The following is a 21,878-nucleotide window of genomic DNA, read 5'->3' on the forward strand; positions in this document are numbered from 1 at the left end:
TTAAAATAAGAGGTAATCAAAATCTTTGCAAGTCACATTTTTCAGGACGCAGTCTAATTCCTCATGTGGTAAAATACTCCAATTTTTTGAAATCTGTGTCTAAGCTTCAGCCACAAGTATTGTATTCAGAAACCTAAGTGAATGATTTCTGTATTTAAACCATTATCTTTTCTTTATATTGGTTTGGTTCCCGAAGATTAAGAGTTGTGTAAGTGTTACTGTAAGGAACAACTTTATTTCACTAAAGGTTTTGTATGTCATTCACTCACTCACTTTATTGTACTAAAATTTGTGTTTCACAGTATCAGAATGCTTTTAGATACCAGAAGGGCTCAGTGAATGGAATCCTGGCATGGATCAAGTGTATGAAACTCAACCTAAGTTTATCAGTGAAGGTTTACCACTGATTACTAATACATGACTGAAGGAAAGAATCTTGTTATTTGTTCCTTTGGTGCTTACAAGAGTGGAAGTCTTGAAGTTGACTTGATAACTGCAAGATGGTGTTTTGGTAGAAGGACTAGTTTGGATGTGGAATCAAAACTCCGTATTGGCATTCAGATTTATGTTTTCCTTGGTTACCCTATGTTGGTTAAGGAGAATTTCAGGATGGCTCCTTTGCAAAAGATACGGCCAGTTTCCTTACACAGTCTCACTGCATCCAAGCTTGTGTTTCATATGTAGTGACATTGTGAATGGATACAAGACACGATGATTCGATGTTGTATATATAAAAACTGTGTAATTAAAGACAATGGTTGTGGCAGAAATCCTCTTAGAAGAAGCGTGCTTCAGTCATCTGGCAGGATACAACGTAGACAGTGAAGATTTCCTTTTGATGAAATTTAGTATTGCACCTAAATGGTTATAAAAATGTTTGAAGTTAAACTGAGTGGTAGGGCAACTTATATATTGGATCCTAAAATGTGAAAATCTACACATATTTTCACTGTTTTGCAGAGAGTAGAAGACAGATGATGGGAGGTCACAATACTTAAGCCACATACTGAAGATTCACTGCAGGCATGCCTGGCATGGAATAGGGATGCAATGGAGAACACGAAACAAACATTAAGTGCTTTATTAATGGTTTCGACTGTCCAAAACTTCTTGGAAATTAGTTTAGGTATTCAGCAGGAAGGGTTTTTGTTTTGAAGATTTGACCAAGAAACTTGCTGGATGCCTTGGGTGTCCTTGTGCGATCCGGATAATTGAAATCCACATGATGAAGTCCAAATCTGGTCCTGAAAAAACGGACGAGTACAATATCTGAACAGTCTGTATATGAAGTGAAGGCATTTTTATGGATCTAACTACAGTATGTTTGTAATTATCAAGTTAAATATTTCACAAAAAATACACAAGATCTATTATTTTATGATAATGGGTGGCAATAGATTGCAGGTAAGTGCTGAAGGTGGGACAAATGTTTTGGTATAATAACAAAAATGCATGTAACATGTTTGTACACAAAATGACATCTTGCATACACTATTATTGTAAAAAATGTTACTGTGCCATCTGATTGTGATCCTAAGAGTTTGAAGAACTGTCCATAATGTTTGATGACAATAGAATGCAATTCTCCAAGCCGTGTAGCCGATGATGTCAACACCATCTTCATTGATGGCCTTGAGCATAGCAGCCAAGTAGGACTGTGAACAGAAGAAAGCTTTATTTTCAGAAAGAGAACCTATGACATTCCTTTAATCATAAGGATGACGAAATCACTGACAGAATAATGTAATGGTGTGTAACAGTTTTGTAAACAGTCAGGCTCGTACCCGACTGCTGTTCGAGGTGTCTCTAGATGCGCGCTTCCACTGCTTATTGGGGCTCAGATTGAAGCAATACTCATCACTGAAGACAATTCTACTCAATTAAGTGAGATTCGAAGCCAGAGACACCCCAGAAAGCAATGCCGTACCAACCTGACTGTTCCTCACCATACAGCCCAATAATCAGGACTGGTGATTTGGCGCGAGATATCTTTTCATAGCAGAAACCCATGGGCTGTCATCCCCGGAACCCTTACAGCACAACAGTATTTTGCTGCCTTTCATGGAAAGCCATCCTGAGTTTACATTTCAGCAAAATTATGCCCACCTGCACTTTGCGAGAGTTTATACTGGTTGTTTTCATTATAGCCAAACCCTACCTTGGCCAGAAAGGTCACTGGATCTCTCCCCATTTGAGAACATTTGGAGCATTATGGATAGGGTCCTGCAACCAGATTGGGATTTTGACAATCTAACATGCCAACTTGCCAGAATCTGGCGCATTATCTGGCAAGAGGACATCCAGAAATTCTGCCAATCAATTCCAAGCCGAATAACTGCTCACAAAAGAGCCAGAGGTGGACCAATGCATTATTGACTTGCTCAATTTGTGAAGCTCTTTCTCTTGAGTAAATTATCCAATTTTTCTGAAATTGTAGTTGTGTGTTTGTGTGTACATGTAAATCCCATCTATCAATATCCATCCTATTCTGCAAAATTCTTCATGGTGCATCTTTTCTTTGTCTTAGAGTGTGTGCTGGATAAGTTTCTGATAATGTTGATTGAATCAAAAGAACTGGACAGAATACTTACCGCATAATAGTCTATTCGGCCCTAGTCCTCAAGTTCTCCAGTGTCAGACCAGCAGTTCTCCATAACGAAGATTGGGTAGCCAGGGTAGTGCTGTGCGAGCCAGTTGAATAGCTTACAGAAGGCCCAAGGAGTGCTCTGTAAGAATAACGTATCAATTAGATGAGTTACTAAATGTACTGGCAATGATGCAAACATACATGTACAGATGTTTCAGTTTCTATTGTTGATGAAGATGTAAATGCTGAAGCTATCAAAGAATCAGCATGGGTCTGTGATACAGGACTGGAATTTGCAGCCAAAAAATATGCCTCTTGCAGAACCATTCAACCGTATGGAACAAAGTGTCTAATACCGACTCGAGGAACCCCAAACTGTTGATCAAGTGGTTGTAACATGTCTATAGAAGTACGTACCCCTGCAATACCATGACGGTCGTGGGGGGGGGGGGGTTGCTTTATCTTCACTCTTTGAAAATATTGTAATCTAGTCAACTAATTTATACAAAGAAAAATATTTTTTGTTTTTAAAGAATTCTCCTATGAGATCCCTCAAATGTTTAATTTTTCAGTTAAACTTATCCCAGGAATTTAAATCTTAAGTAGTAGACCTGACAAAACATATCAGTACTTCTTTAAAAAATATGTGGTTAATATAAGCCATCAACAATTATCGAATTTTTTTTAAACTTTTTGTGGGGATGGGCATAAAGTATCCTATCTCTCCTTTGGTAACGCATTTTATGGGAAATGATTTGTTATTGCTACAGTTCAATCTATAGTTATTACAGTTTGAAATGATCAGACAGTCCATGCTATTATGTGCCTTACAAGTGGATCACCTATTAATGAAGGGACTGTGGCACAGGAATCAAAATGTTTAGTGAACTTTGTAAAGAATTAGCACTCATTTACGACAAACGGTAAAGGTATTATCGGACAGACTGTGAACAGTACAACGTAAGTGTGAAAAACTGATGACGAATTTACACTTTTTTTAGAACAATTTAGGAACTGTGCCTTTTTTTTGTATCACCGAAGACTGTAAAACAGAATAAAATACATGTTGTAGCCAGGGCCGGCGCAAGCCCAAGTGCGAGCTGCTAAATTGCCGCCCCCCTTCCCCCCCCCCCCCCCCCCCCCCGTTTTTTTATTTTTACTTTTATTTATTTATTTTTCACAAAACGTTTGTGGAATTTTATTTAAACTAATATGTAGTAAATGTCGGCAATCAATCGCAATTTTTCTTACGAAACGCAATGAAAGTGCTTCTGACCAATCTTGTCTCCCTCGGCCAACTACCGAAACGAATTCTGTAGTTTTCGTTGTAGAGAACGCAATACCTATTGCCTGGAAAGGCGAAGTGGTGACGCTGCAGTGCCAAGAACTAGGTCACTTGACGAGGTACAGCGAGGCTACGGTTAAACTAGCGCCGAAGAAGAAGAAGCAAGAAGTTCACAATAAGAATGTGACCGATGATTTGGATAAATGTATTATCAGGCAGCAATTTCTATGGCATTACGAACAATAGAAAGAAGTACGAAATTTGCGAAAACTGCACAACTTTTGTCAAACAGAAATGAGATTCAAAGATAGCATGAAAACCCTTAGAAGCAATGTTCTGTCTGAATTTTCGTTTTAGAAGGTGTCAAAATTAACGTTTTGTTTTGTGCGGACGAGAGGACATTGTTGCTAAAAGACCATACTTTCTCTCAGGTTTTCATCAGAATCAAAGCTACCAGTAGTTTACTAACAAGGGAACCTCCCCATCGCACCCCCCTCAGATTTAGTTATAAGTTGGCACAGTGGATAGGCCTGGAAAAACTGAACACAGATCAATCGAGAAAAGAGGAAGAATTTGTGTGGAACTATGAAAAAAAAAATAAGCAAAATATACAAACTGAGTAGTCCATGCGGAAGAAGGCAACATAAAGGACAGCGTAAACTCACGAGCGCCGTGGTCGCGTGGTTAGCGTGAGCAACTGCAGAACGAGAGGTCCTTGGTTCAAGTCTTCCATCGAGTGAAATGTTTATTTTTTTATTTTCAGACAATTATTATCTGTCCGTCCGTCCGATGCGACGTAACTGCGCCGTAGTATGGGGACGCTACACCTAAACAAACATCGAATCACTCGACGTCAGTCGACTACAGCGCACGGAAGAGAGAGTATTCCTGCTAACGAGGCTCCCTGGCCTGCAGTTGACTGTTCGCTACTTTAGACGAGAGTGCTTTTAAATACGTGAGATGTATTCCGTGGGCAATATGAATCCAGCAAATATAGCTCGCGACTTCAATAACAAGGTCAATGAATATTTTCCGAACTTTAAGGAATCGGAAAGTTCCTTAAGGGATCGAACGATTGTCGAACATTTGTATGATTATTTCCTACATTTGTTGATAAACAGTACGTGTGGTGATGATTGACTGAAAATAAAAAAATTAAACTATTCACTCCAGGGAGACTTAAACCAATGACCTCTCGTTCTGCAGCTGACCACGCGACCACGGCACTCCTGAGCTCACATTGTCCTTGATGTTGCCTATCTTTCGCATGGACTACTCAGTTTGTATGTTTTGCTTTTTTTTTTTCACACAACTTCTTCCTGTTTTCTCGATTGATCTGTGTTCAGTTTTTCAAGGCCTATACACTGTGCCAACTTATAACTAAATCTGTGGGGGGTACGATGGGAAGGTTCCCTTGTAAGACGAAACATGGATTGACACGCATTATACAGTAAATAAATGTTGGCAAAGTGATAGTGTGCGAGTAGTATTGTCAAACAAAAGTGACGGTCAGAGTTTTAATTGTTGTTCATGCAGGCGGAGACAGGTGTTTCATGGCTCAAAAACCAAAACGTCCGACAATCACTCAGAAACGGATAGCAAATTTTTCAAAAATAAATCGAAACCCAAATTATGCCAGACTTATTAGCAATGTCTTTATCCCTTGTAATTACTCACAGCGTATTTACCCATTCGGAATACTTCTAGCCATTCTAGATGTTGGACATGTTTGACTGTAGTAATGTTCAACCTTTTTTTTTTTTTTCATAATGCTTGAAGAATAAAGCACTCGGAAACTACCATTGAAGAGCGTAGCAAAATTGCTTCATGCTTAACATGTAACCGCAGTATCGGACGGTGCATTCGAATTTCCAAATTAGATTTCGTCTTCTGCAAAATTAGTTGTGAGTAAACGCACGGCGCGTAACAGGCTGGCAGTGCTCCACTCATAAAATGATAAAAGAGTACTGGCGTTTGCGCCAGACTTCTTCCCCCTCTCTGTTCCTCCAGCGTAAACACGACGGTGCTGCCCACAGTGGCGAGGAAGAAATTAATCCTCCTTCCTCCCCTTGTTCAACAGGGGCGTCGGCAGGTAGTCGAGGCGCCATGCCACAGTTCCCGTAGCCTCTCCCTCCGAGGTTTGGTTTCGAGTCCCTCTTGGGCATGAATTTTGAGTTTGTCCTAAAAAGGGGGGGGGGGGGGGAAGTGTTGCCCCATGCGGCCGCCGGTTTCGCACGTGCCTTGCGCCGGCCCTGCTTGTAGCAGAAACAAAACTTGAATTAAACTTAACGCCAAATTTGTGTGACACATGATGGACAATTTTTGCTGCCATAGAAGATGACTAACGCATGACAAACGAAGCAAGTAGGTCATAGGAAGCAAACCAGCACAGGCAAAGGGTGAGCTTCACGGTAAGAGAAGCCCACTGGAATCAAACATAGGCCTCAGTTGAGTACGAAATTTATGGGAGTTTACCTATGGAAGTGAGTTTCTACTATAGGGTATTGAAAAGAAATGGAATATTTGGAGAAGGGACAGAGTGATAAAACATATGCTTAAGGAATAGCTTCCATGTTATTGGAGTGAGTTTTAGAGAGTACTAACTGTAGGGAAGAAGGGGACTGGGGTGTACAGAAAGGGTCACAAAAACGTTTCCGTTTTAGGGCGTTGCTGCCGCGTATATTTATAAGTTCCTCTGAGGTTTCAGAAGACAGCTGCGAGAGATACAGAAATAAATCAATATCAGTGGAGTTTTTAACTTACATTAAAAGTGCTAAAACTGGGTAACGTTTAAGATGTGCGTACGTCTTTAAAATACGCACACTCTTGCCACACACTTCCCAATACGTCACAGTTAGTGTAAGTATCTGTCATAATTAGCCCTTCTCGAAACTCTACCAAATTATGTGGCAGTGGAGGCAGGAACACACGATCTTTTAGATAACCACGCAAGTAGAAACACATGGATATAAGTCAGGTGACCGTGCGGGCCTCTGAAGAATAGAAGAGTCGTGTTCGTACTCACAGCAACAAAAACGCTGTGGTAATTTGACATTAAGGTAATCAAGCACATCGAAAGAAAGTCTGGTGGAGCAAATCTTGTTGCAAAATGAAGTCTGCACTGTCTTGCCATAAGTATGCCACTAGCCACTGCTGCAGCGTGTACAGGCACAAGAAACCAGTTACAATTTTCTCCATAAAATTTTAAGAGGACATGACACAAAAGAAGTTATCTTTATCCAAACCACAAATGTGTTCCACACTCTCGTATGGATAGTCTGTACAGAAACCACACACGTTATGACAATTCACTTTTCCAGACACATGTAACGTGACTTTGTCACTAAGTACCAACTTCAGTGAAAACCCATCTTCCTCCAGTAGCCACTGCAAGTCGATACAACATTCAGAACGAAGCTTATTTTCCAAAGTAGTCAATGCCTGTAACAACTGGAGTCAGTATTGGTTTTACATGCAGATGTTTGTGACCATTGAGACAGTTTACTCGCTTCGCACTCCACTTTATCAGCCGACGATCCCTGTCAGCCTGTTTTCCTCGCACCATATGAACAAGTAGTCCTCGGAATGTGTGGTATCGCCAATGGTTTCCTATGTCTGTTGGAGCCTTCTCCTGATATTTTGTTCGAAATTGTCGCTGAACCATCAATACTGACTCACATTTGGCGAATTCAGGAACACCAAAAACGTTCACATCGCTCCATTATTCACCATCTTCTGGCACGCTTTTCCCCCCTCCCCCAGTGATGCGCTGTGCAACTACGCCACGGCATGTTAACGGATCGAAAATTGGAGAGGTGCTCAGTCCTTTGATATATCTTGTAGTTTTCGTATAGCGTTCACGTGAAACCAAGACTTAATTAAAAAAAAAAAACCTTTACAACGGATGGTATTCAAGCTTTCGATTTGACGCCACTTCGGCGACTTGCGCGTCGATGGGGATGAAATGATGATCAGAACAACACCACACCCATTCCCTGAGCTGAGAAACTCTCCGACCCAAGGGGGATCGAACCCGGGCACTGAGGACTGACATTCTGTCGCGCTGACCACTCAGCTACTGGGGGCGGACGGTGGGTGGGTGATTGCTTGGACATTGTGAGTGACTGAGCCACTCTGTGGCGAATTAAAATATAAGTCCATCAGGCCAGACGATGCTGTGGCTGGTGTCGTTTACTCATCCTTGATATACTCCACCTCCTCTGGCGTGAGCTCCACGAGTCGTGACCTGGGGTAGCCCGCAGCCTTGCTGTTTGCGCCACTCTCTGCTTCACCACCTCAGGCCAGTCTCCCTCGACCGTGAAAATTGGGTGACTATACAGGCCAGACTGGAAGTATATAGTTATGGTGACAGACTCACCTGTAGCGGATCTAGATACCTAAGTGAGGCTTCAAAGTGACAATTTAGTTATCAGTAGGCGAAGCCAACAAATGTCAGAACGAAATAAAGTTTGTGGTAACAGATTGATTTGTAGCATTGCCCGAGGTTTACCTTCAACATTGGCAACATTTGCGCCACATTTAATACACGACATTACAAGAACATGTGAATTATTGTTGGTTTAGGCACTTCTAAACCTCGATTTGATGCCACTGTAACAAACATTTGCTTCGTATATGAAAGACTTGTCTCTATAAATTTCTAAAATTGTTAGATACATTCAGTTGTGGTGGTGTAGTGGGTAAGACATTGCTCGAGTTCCACAGGACGATGGTTCAAAGTCCCGTGTAGCCGTTTATCTTTACACACGCAAATTATATTTTCCATTCAGATATAGATTTTCCATGATTTACCTAAGCTGACTAAGGCAAATGCTGGGATGGATCAATTGAAAGCGACTCTTCTGATATACTATACTACGTGTCTCCTTTCCGAATATCTACGTTGACTCTAATGGCTTCTTTGTTGATGAGGTGTTGAACCCGACTATTTTCATTCTTTTGTTTCAATTTTTGGAGCCTCCCAACAGCAATAAGTTATTTTAGAAACTTGAAATCCTTAACGTTGCATTCGTTTGAAATCGTGAGAACAGCAATGTCGATAAGTAACTGCATTCAGTTCGACGGATCATATGTTTTGTGTCCAAGATAACGAATCAGGTTCAAAAAATGTAGATGTCATTTTTAAATGGAAACGAAAAATCGCAATATTTTAAGGATATGTAGAATCTAGCATTATTGTATGGGTACAAACATTCCCAAAACTCGTATTTAGGTTTCTTATGGACGTTAAGTTATAAGACCTGTAAACAATGTTGACAAAATCGTTCATGGTTCTAGGCGCGCAGTCCGGAATCGTGCGACTGCTACGGTCGCAGGTTCGAATCCTGCCTCGGGCATGGATGTGTGTGATGTCCTTAGGTTAGTTAGGTTTAAGTAGTTCTAAGTTCTAGGGGACTAATGACCACAGCAGTTGAGTCCCATAGTGCTCAGAGCCATTTGAACCAAAATCATTCACTGGGTAGCAGTTCGTCTTTATTGTTCCTGTTAACAATTTTTTTTTCTCATCCCTCAGAGCATTTTCCCGTATTGAACGAAAGACAGGTTTAAGTAACAGTTATTCAGACTTAGCTACCAATTAACTTTGAGTGGCTTTATAGTTACGTGGTGTAATGGTGTATCGAGTTAACGAGAGCCTTCCATCTCTCTCTAAGTGAGCTAAACATTCTTCTTGTAATACCTTACATAATGTTTTGTGAATAAAGGTTATAAGATCTCCTGGTACTTACGTAGAATTGCATCTTGCGTTCTGCTGCCTCTATGTCCGCTGCAGAGTCGGCGGCAGGTTCGTACCACATATTGTTAATTGTTATGCCGACTTTCCCTGTAACAAGATATATGCATGTCAGTTACACACACTGTACGATAGCTGAGAGTAATGATACGTGAGACACTAACAAGTGGACAACCATTTAAAGTAAAGTAAACAGAAAGCATTGTTTGCATACCTTGCAGTTTCGACGACTGGAAATTTGTGTGGCTCCAAAACCAGAAATAAGGTGGCAAAACTAACTGAAATAAATGAATAACATATTCCCACGATTTATCTAGAGGACATCGAAGATGGTTTCAGAGTCGTTCAGAAACTCCGGGGTAAATATTTTTGAATTCTGTCGCTGCATACAAAACAATACTGGTCACCATCTCTAACAGTAATTGTTATGTGAATTCTCTGCTCAGCTGCTTGTTAATCAGCAAAACTCTACCTATCGCCCACAGAGCACGCATTATAAATTGTGGGCTATACTCAATATGTATCTTATGGAATTGAAGACGAACTGAACAGTGTGGTACTTGGGAAAATATTTTGTGAAATTTACGCTTGTTATCTGTCAGATGAAAGTTAAGTCGTTAAGTTTGTAAGAAAAATACATATAGTTCTTGCGTATTTGGAAAATCAAACGGAAAAATGCCAGTGTGATAGTACTGGCACATTCTTAATTACCCTGGTAAACTAAATTGCTTTCTTTCTTTTTGTTATTGTGAGACTCTAACAGTTTATAGAAGAGCTCATGCTCAGGAAAAAAATTCTAATTGTGGACAAACTAATAATTACCAGCACATTCCAAATACTTGTTTTCCATTCCCCATTTTAGTATTTACTGTTTGTGAACTGCCATACATTGCAGATGTTATCCTTAATGTCTTTCCTTACAGGTTTTCGGTACGCTACACTTTGCTAACATCATAATGCATCTCTAAACAGAAGAAGTAACTCCCTGAAGACTGGCATAATCACTTGCAAAGGCATAATAAATTTGCACTGAAACAGTGATTAGTGGAAGAAATAGCGCCATTATTATATAGTTAATGAGTCCAGCATAGTATACAAAATTAGAACTAATGACGCAGATTACCAAACGTGCAGTATTCTTTATGGATGGTACAGTATATATGTTAACTGTGTTGGCACCTATCTCGAGGGGCTGATTCGTATACTGTCTGATTAAAAGTATCTGGTCATCCCCATGTAATGTGGAACTGACTGCTAGACGTCATGAGAGATGGATCTATCAGTATAAGAGGAGGCGAGGAGTACTGTGTTCAGAGCAGTGAAGCAGTAACAGCAGAATAGGTAGTACAGAAGAACTCAGTGATTTCAGACATGCGCTAGTCACTGGATGTCACATGAGCGACAGATCCGTCAGGGACAGTTCAACCTTTCTAAAGCTGCCCAAGTGGAGTGTTAGGATTGTCATTGTGGAGCGGATTCGCGAAGGAACAAACTCAGCGAAACCAAGACCTCTTGTACTGACGTAAAGGGACTCTGAGCATAGCAGAAGGTAACTAAAAAAATCGCATGGTATCAGCGGAAGGAGTACTCTTCTTCTTCTTTCTTGTCTCTACAGCTCATGATGAGTCTTGGCCTCTTCTACAATTTCCTTCCATTTCTCTCGGTCCTTTGCCAATACTCTCCAGTTTCTATTGCCCATCTTCTTAAGATCTTCGATTACTCCATCTTCCCATCTGGCTTTTGATCGACCACGTCCTCTCTGCCCTCCCGGCTTTCCTTGTAATATTCTTTTTGCTACTTCTGTATCATTCATGCGAGCCACATGTCTCGCCCACCTCAGTCTGGATGATTTCACTATCCTTCTGATGGGTTGGCCTTTGTATATGGTATACAACTCATGGCTGTATCTCCTCCTCCATCTTCCTCTTTCACAGATTGGGCCGATAATTCGTCTAAGTACCTTTCTTTCAAATGCATCCAGTGTTTCAATATCTTTAGTTGCTAATGTCCAGGCTTCAGAGGCATATGTAAACACAGGTCGTATAAGTGATTTATACATAGTTAATTTCGTGGTACGAGCCTTGAGGATAGAAGTCTTGTTAGGGCAAAATAGGCTCTGTTGGTTAGTATTAATCTCTGCTTAATTTCATAGGAGGTATCATTTAGATGGAGTCACTCGAGAGCTCCAAAATGTTACCATTAGTCCAGTTAGCATAACCTCTTTGCATAGGGAGTTGAAAAAAATGGAGTACAGTAGTCAAGTAACTCGTCACAAACCACACATTTCGATAGTCAGTGATAAGTGATGCATGAGGTAGCCTAAGAGCAACGCCACTACACAGTGGATGACCGGTAACGAGTGATTGGAGCTATGAATCACACTATACAATTTGGCAATCCGATGGAAGGATTTGGGTTTAGTGACTGCCTGTCAACGTTATCTGCCAGCAGGTGTAGTGCCAACAATGAAGAACAGAGGAGTGAGCGTTGTGGTATCAGATGTTTTTCGCGGGTACTCTGTGGTTCTCTTATTGCTCTTAAGAAACGCTAAACGCGGAAGAATATGAACATATTTTGGAGCATTGTGTATTTCGTAAACTAGAGGAACACGTCGGAGACAATGGTTGTCTGTATCAGCATGATAATGCATCCTTTCATAAAACAGCATCTGTTAGGCAATGGTTCGTGGACAGTAACACTTGTGAAATGGAGTGACCTACCCAGAATCACGACTTAAATCCAACGGAATGAATCTGAGATGAGTTATCACGGCGACCATGCAGCAGATCCCAGCGTGCAACATCCCTGCAGTATCTGGTTTCGGCTTTATCTTCAGAAATTCAGCAACCTCATAGAAAATGTCACCAGTAGAGTTCAAACCGTCATAATGGCGAAGCGGTGACACAGCTCATATCAATGTCCTCGAACAGGTGTCCAGATCAGATAGTGTAGTTAGTGACGTAGCTGTCTAAATCAGCGGTTGTCGGTTTATGTGTGCAGACTATCTAGTTCACGAAAGTGCTTTTGGGTTTCAATGTGAGGTATGAGGTGATCCTAAAGAAATTAAAATAAAATTGTGTCTTAGAAAGAGCCCTATTTGTTACTAGGATATAAGTTTACTAATTCTCTGTAAGAGTATTACATTCAATAACATTGATTATCGAGATAGAATGGGGAAACAATGCTGGAGTATCCTTTATAGCGATCGTGAGAGGAAGGTTGGGAAGCGTATGGGGGAATACAGAGAGTGATTTTTCAATAGCTCCGCAGACAAAAAGAATAGAATGGGATACGCTAATACTGAAGTGAGTACATGCAACTATGCATTGTAAATTCACATGCATGCGTGTATATAGTTGTGGATGAAGTGACATACTAGCAAAGTACTGCGGATGTGAAGTGATTGTTAAAGGCAAATTGTAGTCTTTGGGTCTTATAATGTAAATGAGACGAACTCTACCTGCCAAAACCAGTAGACATCACCTGTGGAGGTCCCACACTACACGTCTCGTGTTAAGTGAGACTTACGATTCCAACGAACACGCCTACTTATAATGATTTCAGGACTTCATATATCGGTTCTCCAATGATCCTTCATCAAATTTGGATACCCTGCCTCGCCAACCCTAGCACCAGCCATGGTGAGTGTTTACCTTTCTGGATCTCTCGGTATTTCTCGTCGTACAGGTGGTAGGCGCCGGCGTGTGCCATGAGCAGGGTGTACGCCGCCTTGTAGTCTCCCAAACCTGACGAGTTGATGTCTGGGGCGATCGTGTAGCCTCCAGAGTAGCCTGAGACGAAACTGGCCGGCTCGTTGAACGTCTGCCACCACTTCATCTGCTCACAAAACACCTCGTTTGTGTGTCCTTCGTTTCAATAACTTACTTCATTACAGATCTAATCACTCGTGTTATATATTATGGTGATAAATGTTTAATATTGTCAGAATAAATGGACCTGAGAGACACCATAGCAAATACAATAATACGGATAGACTCTGAGACACGGTCATATGTAGACAATAGTGAGGTCATAATACAGCAGAGGAGGAGGCCATCTGTCAAGACAGGCTCCATTGGGCTCTGCAATAAGCAGGATATACCCCATGCAGCAAAAAAAGCGCAGAGGATTAGGGCTGAACATCCCGTCAATTTCAGGCCAAGCACGATCTCGAATCGGGGAAGGAAATCGGCCATGTAATTTTAAAGCAACCATCTGTGCTGCTGCTTAATCAGTTTAGGGAAACAATGGACAACCTAAATTTGGAAGGCCAGAAAGGATTTGCGCTAAAAGTAATAACGTTTACTCGAGGATTTAGCACCAAAGTAGTCCTAAAGTGTTACTAGCTCTAACTGTGAGCTGTGCCATAGTATCTAATCACTAAACCACTAAAATGCCTACGGCTGAGTTCGATGAAGAACTAACAGTCTCTATCGATATCGTATTCTGTGAACAAAGAGACTGCACTATAATCTTATATAAAATTAAATATTTAAAAATAGTTATCAAATTTGGTTACATTAGCTAAAACTAAACAAATGTCAAGGTTTCGAGTCTCAGAATAATCTGATAATTAGTTTCTTCAAATACCCCTTTTTTGTTCCACTTTTTAAAAGCGTGTAGTATTAAACTTAGAAAGTTGTAATTTAAGAATTAGGTTCAGTTGGTTATAAAAACGTTCTGTAGAGGTTTTCATTGAGCCACTTCTTTTACTTTTGAATTACACCACTTTTTTCGGAATCTTATTAATGCATGATACTTACGTTCGAGGTTCTGCTTTTGGATGTAGTTCCAGTTTATCATAAAATTATTAAGTAAAAACCAATTTCCGCGCCAAAAACTGTACAAACGAGTTAGATTGAATTATCCTATTATGTACGACACAAAGTTAAAATGGCAGCACTATGTTTAAGGTAAGTGACCCGTGATTTTTGGGGTGCTGAATAGCTCTCGTCCCAGATGCGCCGCTGTCGACACCGTCATGCGTCGTTTCGTTTGTAATACGGCCGCCGACTGTTTGCTTCTCACATGTCGGATGTTGGCATTGTTGCTGCGACGGACACCTCAGTCCGTAGAGCCCACCGAACTGATCCATCCCGACGTTACTTACTACCCTGCTACTCGTCGTAGCGCCACCGTGAGGGTCGAAGGTATGGCGTTTTCATACTTTTTTAGTGAAGGTATTGCAGAGTTGTTAGATTTTGGCACCATTTTACGAGCAATTATACGGTTTTTGTGGCGCAGGGCGCCGTATTGTTCGCGCTTTGCGAATTACATGGGGGCGTTGTTTCTGCACGTTCCAGACCACTGGAGTGTACCGGTTGTGAGAAGAGATTGACGATATAGTACATGATGGACTGATGAGATACAGCAATGAAAATTATAGTGTGTCTAACCCTCTCTGAACGAGAAGACGACGTAGACATCCCAACGTATGGCTGCTGTGGACATCCGCGGAAGAAGATTAAACAAAAATAGTAAAACAAATAAAAAAAGATAAAAGTTAAATCAGTAAAATATAAAAGTAGTGTACCCTTTCTTTTATTCTTTTTCCTTTTCTTTTTTTACCAAAACGATCACAGACGTATTTCGTTTTTGTTCGTGGGCTGTACCTGAAGTGCTGGCGAACTTCCGTCTTAGTTAGCTTTTAGGGTGAAAGTGGCGGTGGCTCTAGCTGTTATTTTTGCCTGTAGGATGGATAGGTTTTTGGGGATAGTAGGTGAGCTAGGAGCCAACGCCTGAAATGGAAGAGGTACAGGAAAAAAATAATAAAAAAAGATAGAGTCAAAAAAATTAAAAAAGGGGGTAGCGTCTTTGATTACTAATCAGAAAGTTACGGTCCCAGGTTCAAACCTCATCATCCCTTAAATTTTGAATGAAAAATATCAGCAATGTCAGCCGAAGACTTAGGTGTAAGACGTTGTCCTAACTCTGCCAACGACCTTGTCAAAGAGGGAGGCGGAGCCTTTAGAGGTTCAGGACACACTTGCCCTTGAGATGGGAAACTGCCCCTAAAAGCAGAATAGTCAGTAATGATCAACGGCATAAGGAAGCAGAAGGCAATGGAAACCACTGCATTACAGACATATACTATGTATACATAGGACACATGGTCTGTAATTGAAAGTCTCATGATGAGCTCTCCTTTGGTAAAACATTCCGGACTAGTCCCGCATTCGGATCTATGGCAGAGGGCTGCCAAGGGGGAGCTGGTCATGTGAAAAAGATCGACTAACCAACGAAAGGAAAAGTTCTACGAACCGGGACGTGGAATGTCAGAAGTTTAAATGTTGCAGGAAAATTAGAAGATCTGAAAAGGGAAATTGTGACTCACTCTAGATATAGTGGAGGTCAGTGAAGTGAAATGGAAATAAGGCATGGATATCTGGTCAAATGAGTATAGGGCAATATCAAGAACAATGGAAAATGTCATAACGGAAGTAGGATTCTCTGAGGGTATACATACTGCGATAAAGGATATCTCAGCTGGAAAGAAAAACATGGGAACAAAGAAGATAACAGCGAAGAATCAATGGGTAACAAGAAATACTTCAGCTGATGGATAAAAGAAGAATACACAAAAACGCTCAGTGAAATTCAGGAATACAGAAATACAAGTTACTTAGGAATGAAATAAATAGGAAGTGCAGGGAAGCTAAGCGCTGTCAGGCTTGGATAGCACTTGGATGGGCCGCTGTTAGGGTCTGCCGAGTGCTGTTGCCGGCGGGGTACGTTCAGCTCTTGTGAAGCCAATTGAGGAGCTACTTATCTCAGCTGCACTGTGGTGGGAAAAGGAAACTACAACCGAGCCGACCAACCTCCTTTGTGGCATCAGTCTGAAATGATTTAGAGGAAGCAACGGAATCAGAGTGACGTTATGGGGATTGAAGTGCATTTCTTCCTCTTCCTCGAAACGTTAAAGGCAACACGCAGAAAGCTTTCCAGGCAGAGGAGAGAGACTCAAAAATGCTCAGTTTTTTGATAGAATGTAAGCTGGTGAATTTCGAGACGTTTTACGGCACAAAAACTAAATTTTATATATGATACAAAGAAATAACTATCACAGTGAGTCAATGATTTTCCACTCACTTCTAGTAGTGTATAAAAATTCTGTTATGAACAAAATCTCTGTAGACCAGATTCGTGGTAGAATGAGCGAGGGGCGGGGGTAAGCATCTGCTTCCTCTATGCCTTCCTCCTTGCGAATGCCTATGATAACGCGTCACATCCCTCTTCAACATTGTACAGAGGAATTTATGAAGACAATTAGCCGGCCGGTGTGCCCATGCGGTTCTAGGCGCTTCAGTCTGGAACCGCGTACCCGTTACGGTCGCAGGTTCAAATCCTGCCTCTGGCATGGATGTGTGTGATGTCCTTAGGTTCGTTAGGTTTATGTAGTTCTAAGTTCTAGGGGACTGATGACCACAGATGTTAAGTCCCTTAGTGCTCAGAGCCATTTGAACTATTTGAAGACAAGTGAAGGAGTATTAGAGTCTGACCTACCGTCTACTGGGAAGTCATAATAGACAGGGCAAGAGATCGGATTAGTACTACGCGAGCAAATAAAGCAACCTTGCCTAGAGACGGATAATGCGGATAGTGACCTCGAGGAAAGAATAAGTCGGATAGGAACTCAACAGAAAAAGCTATACACATGGATCGTCTCTACATCTGCCATCAGAATAACTGCTGATTATGTGGACCAGTTATTTAAAGTCTTATGCAATATACTGGAAAATATTTTACTATATTCTCAATCGAATGCTCGGAGCTTACATTCTTCGTACTGTTCGTTTATTCTATGACAAGACAGTATCATTTCTATTAAACTATGAACTCCTAGCCTTGAACAAAAAATTGTTGATGTAAATGCCTTTCCCGCTACATTTCAATTATTAACTCCAGCATAAGTTTGAATATGAGTATCAAAGCGTAGTATTTATATGCCTCCAGAACACTCTTTTGTCGCTTACCCTGTCGCCATAGTTGTCGTAGAGCACTCTGGCGTACTCGACAAAGTAGTCCGCCAGCCTGGGGTTGGGCCACCCCCCGATGTTTGGCAATGTCTGCGGCAAGTCCCAGTGGAACATCGTCACCTGCAACGAACATATGCAACACCGTGTGACGTCACATTTGATTAGTGCTCTAATGTCAAGGAACAGAAGCCGGATCATTGAGGTTGCTCTTACCATTGGAGTGATGCCGTTGGCAATGAGGCCGTCGATGACCTTGTTGTAGTAGTCGATTCCCTCCGGATTGATGTTGTTGACGCCTCCAGTGGGGAGAACCTTGTGCCACGATATGGAGAAGCGGCATGCGTCCACCTGGCACACAAATATAATGCTCTCAGCATCGCTTAAAATGTCGACTCATGTCTGATTTTGTCACTACAGATATTTCACGAAGATCAACGATATGAATACTTTAAAAAAATAAAATTTCTGCCTGTATCAAATTATAGCGTTAATATAACGTCTAACTCATCTACATTTCATTTCTAGAACAAGTAGCTCAGTAAGCTACGTACAAGTCAAAACTACACAGCAATGAAGGTAAGTTTTAAAGATCGGAGGAAGGGAACGGAAAACCACCTTCAATAGGACGATGCCTGGTATTGCACTGCGGAAAGCTGTTATCACCAACGAAGATTCTCTCTCCATGTATCCAAGCACACTTCTTGTACACCAATATAGCATTATCTACCATTTTGTGACCCACATTATTGATTCCAGCCCGCCCTTGCTTCTTTCTATAAACTCCTCATTATTTCTTGCTTTTACTCAGTTTCCATTCCTCTTTCTTCAGTTTCACATTTGCTTTGCGGTATTACTCTGTTGATGTCATCAGTTAAATGCAGTTGCTTCTTGTTGCGTATTGTTGCCATGGCTATTGCTAGTACCCAATTGCCGTTAGCGGGTATAATTGCTGCGTTACTATGATGTACATCTTGCTATCTTAATGTGACTCATAATTAGATAATTATGAAATTCATTATAATCACCATTATCATTATTTTTATTCCCATTATTATTCACTGTGTTCAGTGTTTATAAGCAGAACTTAAGAAGGGATGCTTGAATGACATTGACGGATAGCCTAAAAACTACATACTTGGCAGCGAAAGTAAGTACATAAATAAAATAAACGCTCTCGAGATAAAATAGACAAAATTTTAAGAAAATTATGGCTCAGTCAGATTGTAGCATTCTGAAACACACGAGTGCTGCTTAACAGACGTACTGGATCTTCTCTTGCTCAGAGTGTGAAATAACGATTAACCGTGAAATTATGTAAGTGATTATAGTTGTATACAACAAATATGTTTAAATGCCATAGAAATATTTAAACGGTTACGTATAATCGATCTGATTTATAGTTTCAAACATTTTATAAAAACACCTTCAAGCATTTTGAGCTTTTCCACTTCGTACAATAAGGTCTACGTCCAGTTTTAGCTATTGTAAAACAAATTATTTTATAAATTATTCCCTTAAAGAAGAAGTTAATTAACTGTTTTCTCCGTCTCTGCTTAGCAGAGCATAATAATAGTATCATAAAGTAACACTTTGCCCAAATTTTGCAACCATTATTCGTATTTACTTGTTCACTAAACAGCTTTTGACTCTCAGTAGTAGTAGTAGTAGTAGTAGTAGTAGTAGAGGGGTTTTGGGCGCACGACAGCAAGGTCTTCAGCGCCCGTTCAGTAACGTAGTGAGACGGGAGATCCCCATCAACTTGTGCTTCTGCCCGTGCATCACGGTATAAAATGCAGTCTGTTAAAATGTGCCGAACAGAGATGTGCACACCACAAGCATCACAAAACGGAGGATCCTCCCGCCATAATAAAAAGCTATGTGTGAGAGAACAGTGCCCGATCGGAAGACGTGTGAGGGCCACCTCCTCCCGCCTGAGCAACCGGCAGGAGGAATGCCACGGCAGAGTGGTTGGCTTTATCAACCGCAGTTTATTGGCCGTCACCACCAGCCATTCGTCCTCCCACAACTCCATGCACTTCCTGTGGAGTGCAGCGATGACTGACTGCAAGGGAATAGAACATTGGACCACATCCTGCTCTCTGCAGGCCTCTCAGGCGACAGCTGTCACATCCCATTTTATTAGTTGTTGTGATATTGTCACCGGATGATACGTTCAAATGTGTGTGAAATCTTATCGGAATTAAGTGCTAAGGTCATCAGTTCCTAAGCTTACACACTACTTAACCTAAATTATCCTAAGAACAAACACACACACCCATGCCCGAGGGATGACTCGAACCTCCGCCGGGACCAGCCGCACAGTCATGACTTCAGCGCCCTAGACCGCTTGGCTAATCCCGCGCGGCTCACCGGATGATAGCATAGGATGCAGAATAGGGATAAGTGATTAAGTAAAGTAAAGTAAATCAGTAAAGATTCTCCTTCTCTATTAGTGAACACGACAAAAACCTCGATTCCTTAAAGAATCAGCTTCTACTAGTATTACGACACCGTGCAATGGCAACAGTCAACCATGAGAAAACGTATGAGTTCTACTAGATACTAAAATTGAGTACTGCTCTTACAAAAACACACCGTCCAATAACTGCAGTAAAGGATCCAATACCTTACAAATTCACTGTATTCTTGGTAAGCGTATTTCGATATTAAGCGTGTAAGCGAGAAAAAGTCTAGAAAAGGCGTCAAATTTTGTTTAAAGTTTCTTGAAAGTTGCAGAGTTCTCTCGTCATCAAACACTAGTTAAGTATAGTAGGGGTAATTTGCACTCCGTTTTATGCAAAAGCGTTTTTCACGTATGTCATTGTTTACGACGTCGTACCTCCTGATATATGTGCCGTACAGTTACATAATTTCCAGGTACATTCAGTGGTATACGTTGATACTGTGTGCAAGATGTGTTGCGAACAGTGTTAGTAGTTAAGTAATAGCAAATTAAAGCGTCATGCTTGATGCCGGCAGTTTTAATGCATGAACAGCGAAAATGTAGTAAGCGAAAAACTTTTTTCATTTCACATTTTGTGGAAGGGTGTCTGCGAGAAAATATTTCGTGAGAGTTTGAAGATCTACAGCTACATGATTACTCTGCAATTCACATTTAAGTGCTTGGCAGAGGGTTCGTCGAACCACAATCATACTATCTCCCTACCATTCCACTCCCGAACAGCGCGCGGGAAAAACGAACACCTGAACCTCTCTGTTCAAGCTCTGATTTCTCTTATTTTATTTTGATGATAATTACTACCTATGTAGGTTGGGCTCAACAAAATATTTTCGCATTCGGAAGAGAAAGTTGGTGACTGAAATTTCGTAAATAGATCTCGCCGCGACGAAAAACGTCTTTGCTTTAATGACTTCCTTCCCAACTCGCGTATCATATCTGTCACACTCTCTCCCCTATTACGTGATAGTACAAAACTAGCTGCCCTTTTTTGCACCCTTTCGATGTCCTTCATCAATCCCACCTGGTAAGGATCCCTCACCGCGCAGCAATATTCTAACAGAGGACAAACGAGTGTAGTGTAAGCTGTCTCTTTAGTGGACTTGTTGCATCTTCTAAGTGTCCTGCCAATGAAACGCAACCTTTGGTTCGGCTTCCCCACAATATTATCTATGTGGTCTTTCCAACTGAAGTTGTTCGTAATTTTTACACCCAGGTACTTAGTTGAATTGACAGCCTTGAGAATTGTACTCTTTATCGAGTAATCGAATTCCAACGAATTTCTTTTGGAACTCATGTGGATCACCTCACACTTTTCGTTATTTAGCGTCAACTGCCACCTGTCACACCATACAGCAATCTTTTCTAAATCACTTTGCAACTGATACTGGTCTTCGGATGACCTTACTAGACGGTAAATTACAGCATAATCTGCGAACAACCTAAGAGAACTGCTCAGATATGTTTTGGTAAATTCATTCTCAAATACTAGATGAATAAAATCGGGTTATTTGCGCCCTGTGTGTTACGATGTCTTCAAGTCACACTAAGTGCGTGCCAGAGGATTCATCGAATCACCTTCGCACTAATTCTCTGTTATTCCAACAACGCAAGCAAAAAAGAACGTCTATATCTTCCCGTGCGAGCTCTCACTTCTCTCATTTTATTAAGATGATTTTTCGCTGTGTAAGTCAGCGACAACAAAATATTTTCGTAGTCGGAGGAGAGAGTTGGTGACTAAAATTTCGTGAGAAGATCCCACCGCAACGAGAAAAGTCTTTGTTTTAATAATTTCCACCCCATGTCCTGTATCACGTTCG

The 21,878-nt window shown here is 41.1% G+C and overlaps 1 protein-coding gene across 1 annotated transcript in view; it reads right to left on the reverse strand.

Moving 5' to 3' along the window:
* Nucleotides 1–1,174: 1,174 nt before the first annotated feature.
* Nucleotides 1,175–21,878, reverse strand: part of LOC126281219 (myrosinase 1-like) — a 28,326-nt gene continuing 7,622 nt past the window's right edge. Inside the window, exons 2-6 of the mRNA XM_049979966.1 lie at nt 17,814–17,948; nt 17,598–17,720; nt 9,620–9,714; nt 2,592–2,726; nt 1,175–1,244 (exon numbers count right to left, since the gene is read on the reverse strand). Of these exons, the coding sequence (XP_049835923.1) occupies nt 9,700–9,714; nt 17,598–17,720; nt 17,814–17,948 (273 nt within the window). The 3' untranslated portion in view covers nt 1,175–1,244; nt 2,592–2,726; nt 9,620–9,699. The remainder of the gene's footprint in view (nt 1,245–2,591; nt 2,727–9,619; nt 9,715–17,597; nt 17,721–17,813; nt 17,949–21,878) is intronic.

The sequence above is a fragment of the Schistocerca gregaria genome, chromosome 7 (assembly GCF_023897955.1).
Source record: "Schistocerca gregaria isolate iqSchGreg1 chromosome 7, iqSchGreg1.2, whole genome shotgun sequence".
Lineage (NCBI taxonomy): Eukaryota > Metazoa > Arthropoda > Insecta > Orthoptera > Acrididae > Schistocerca > Schistocerca gregaria.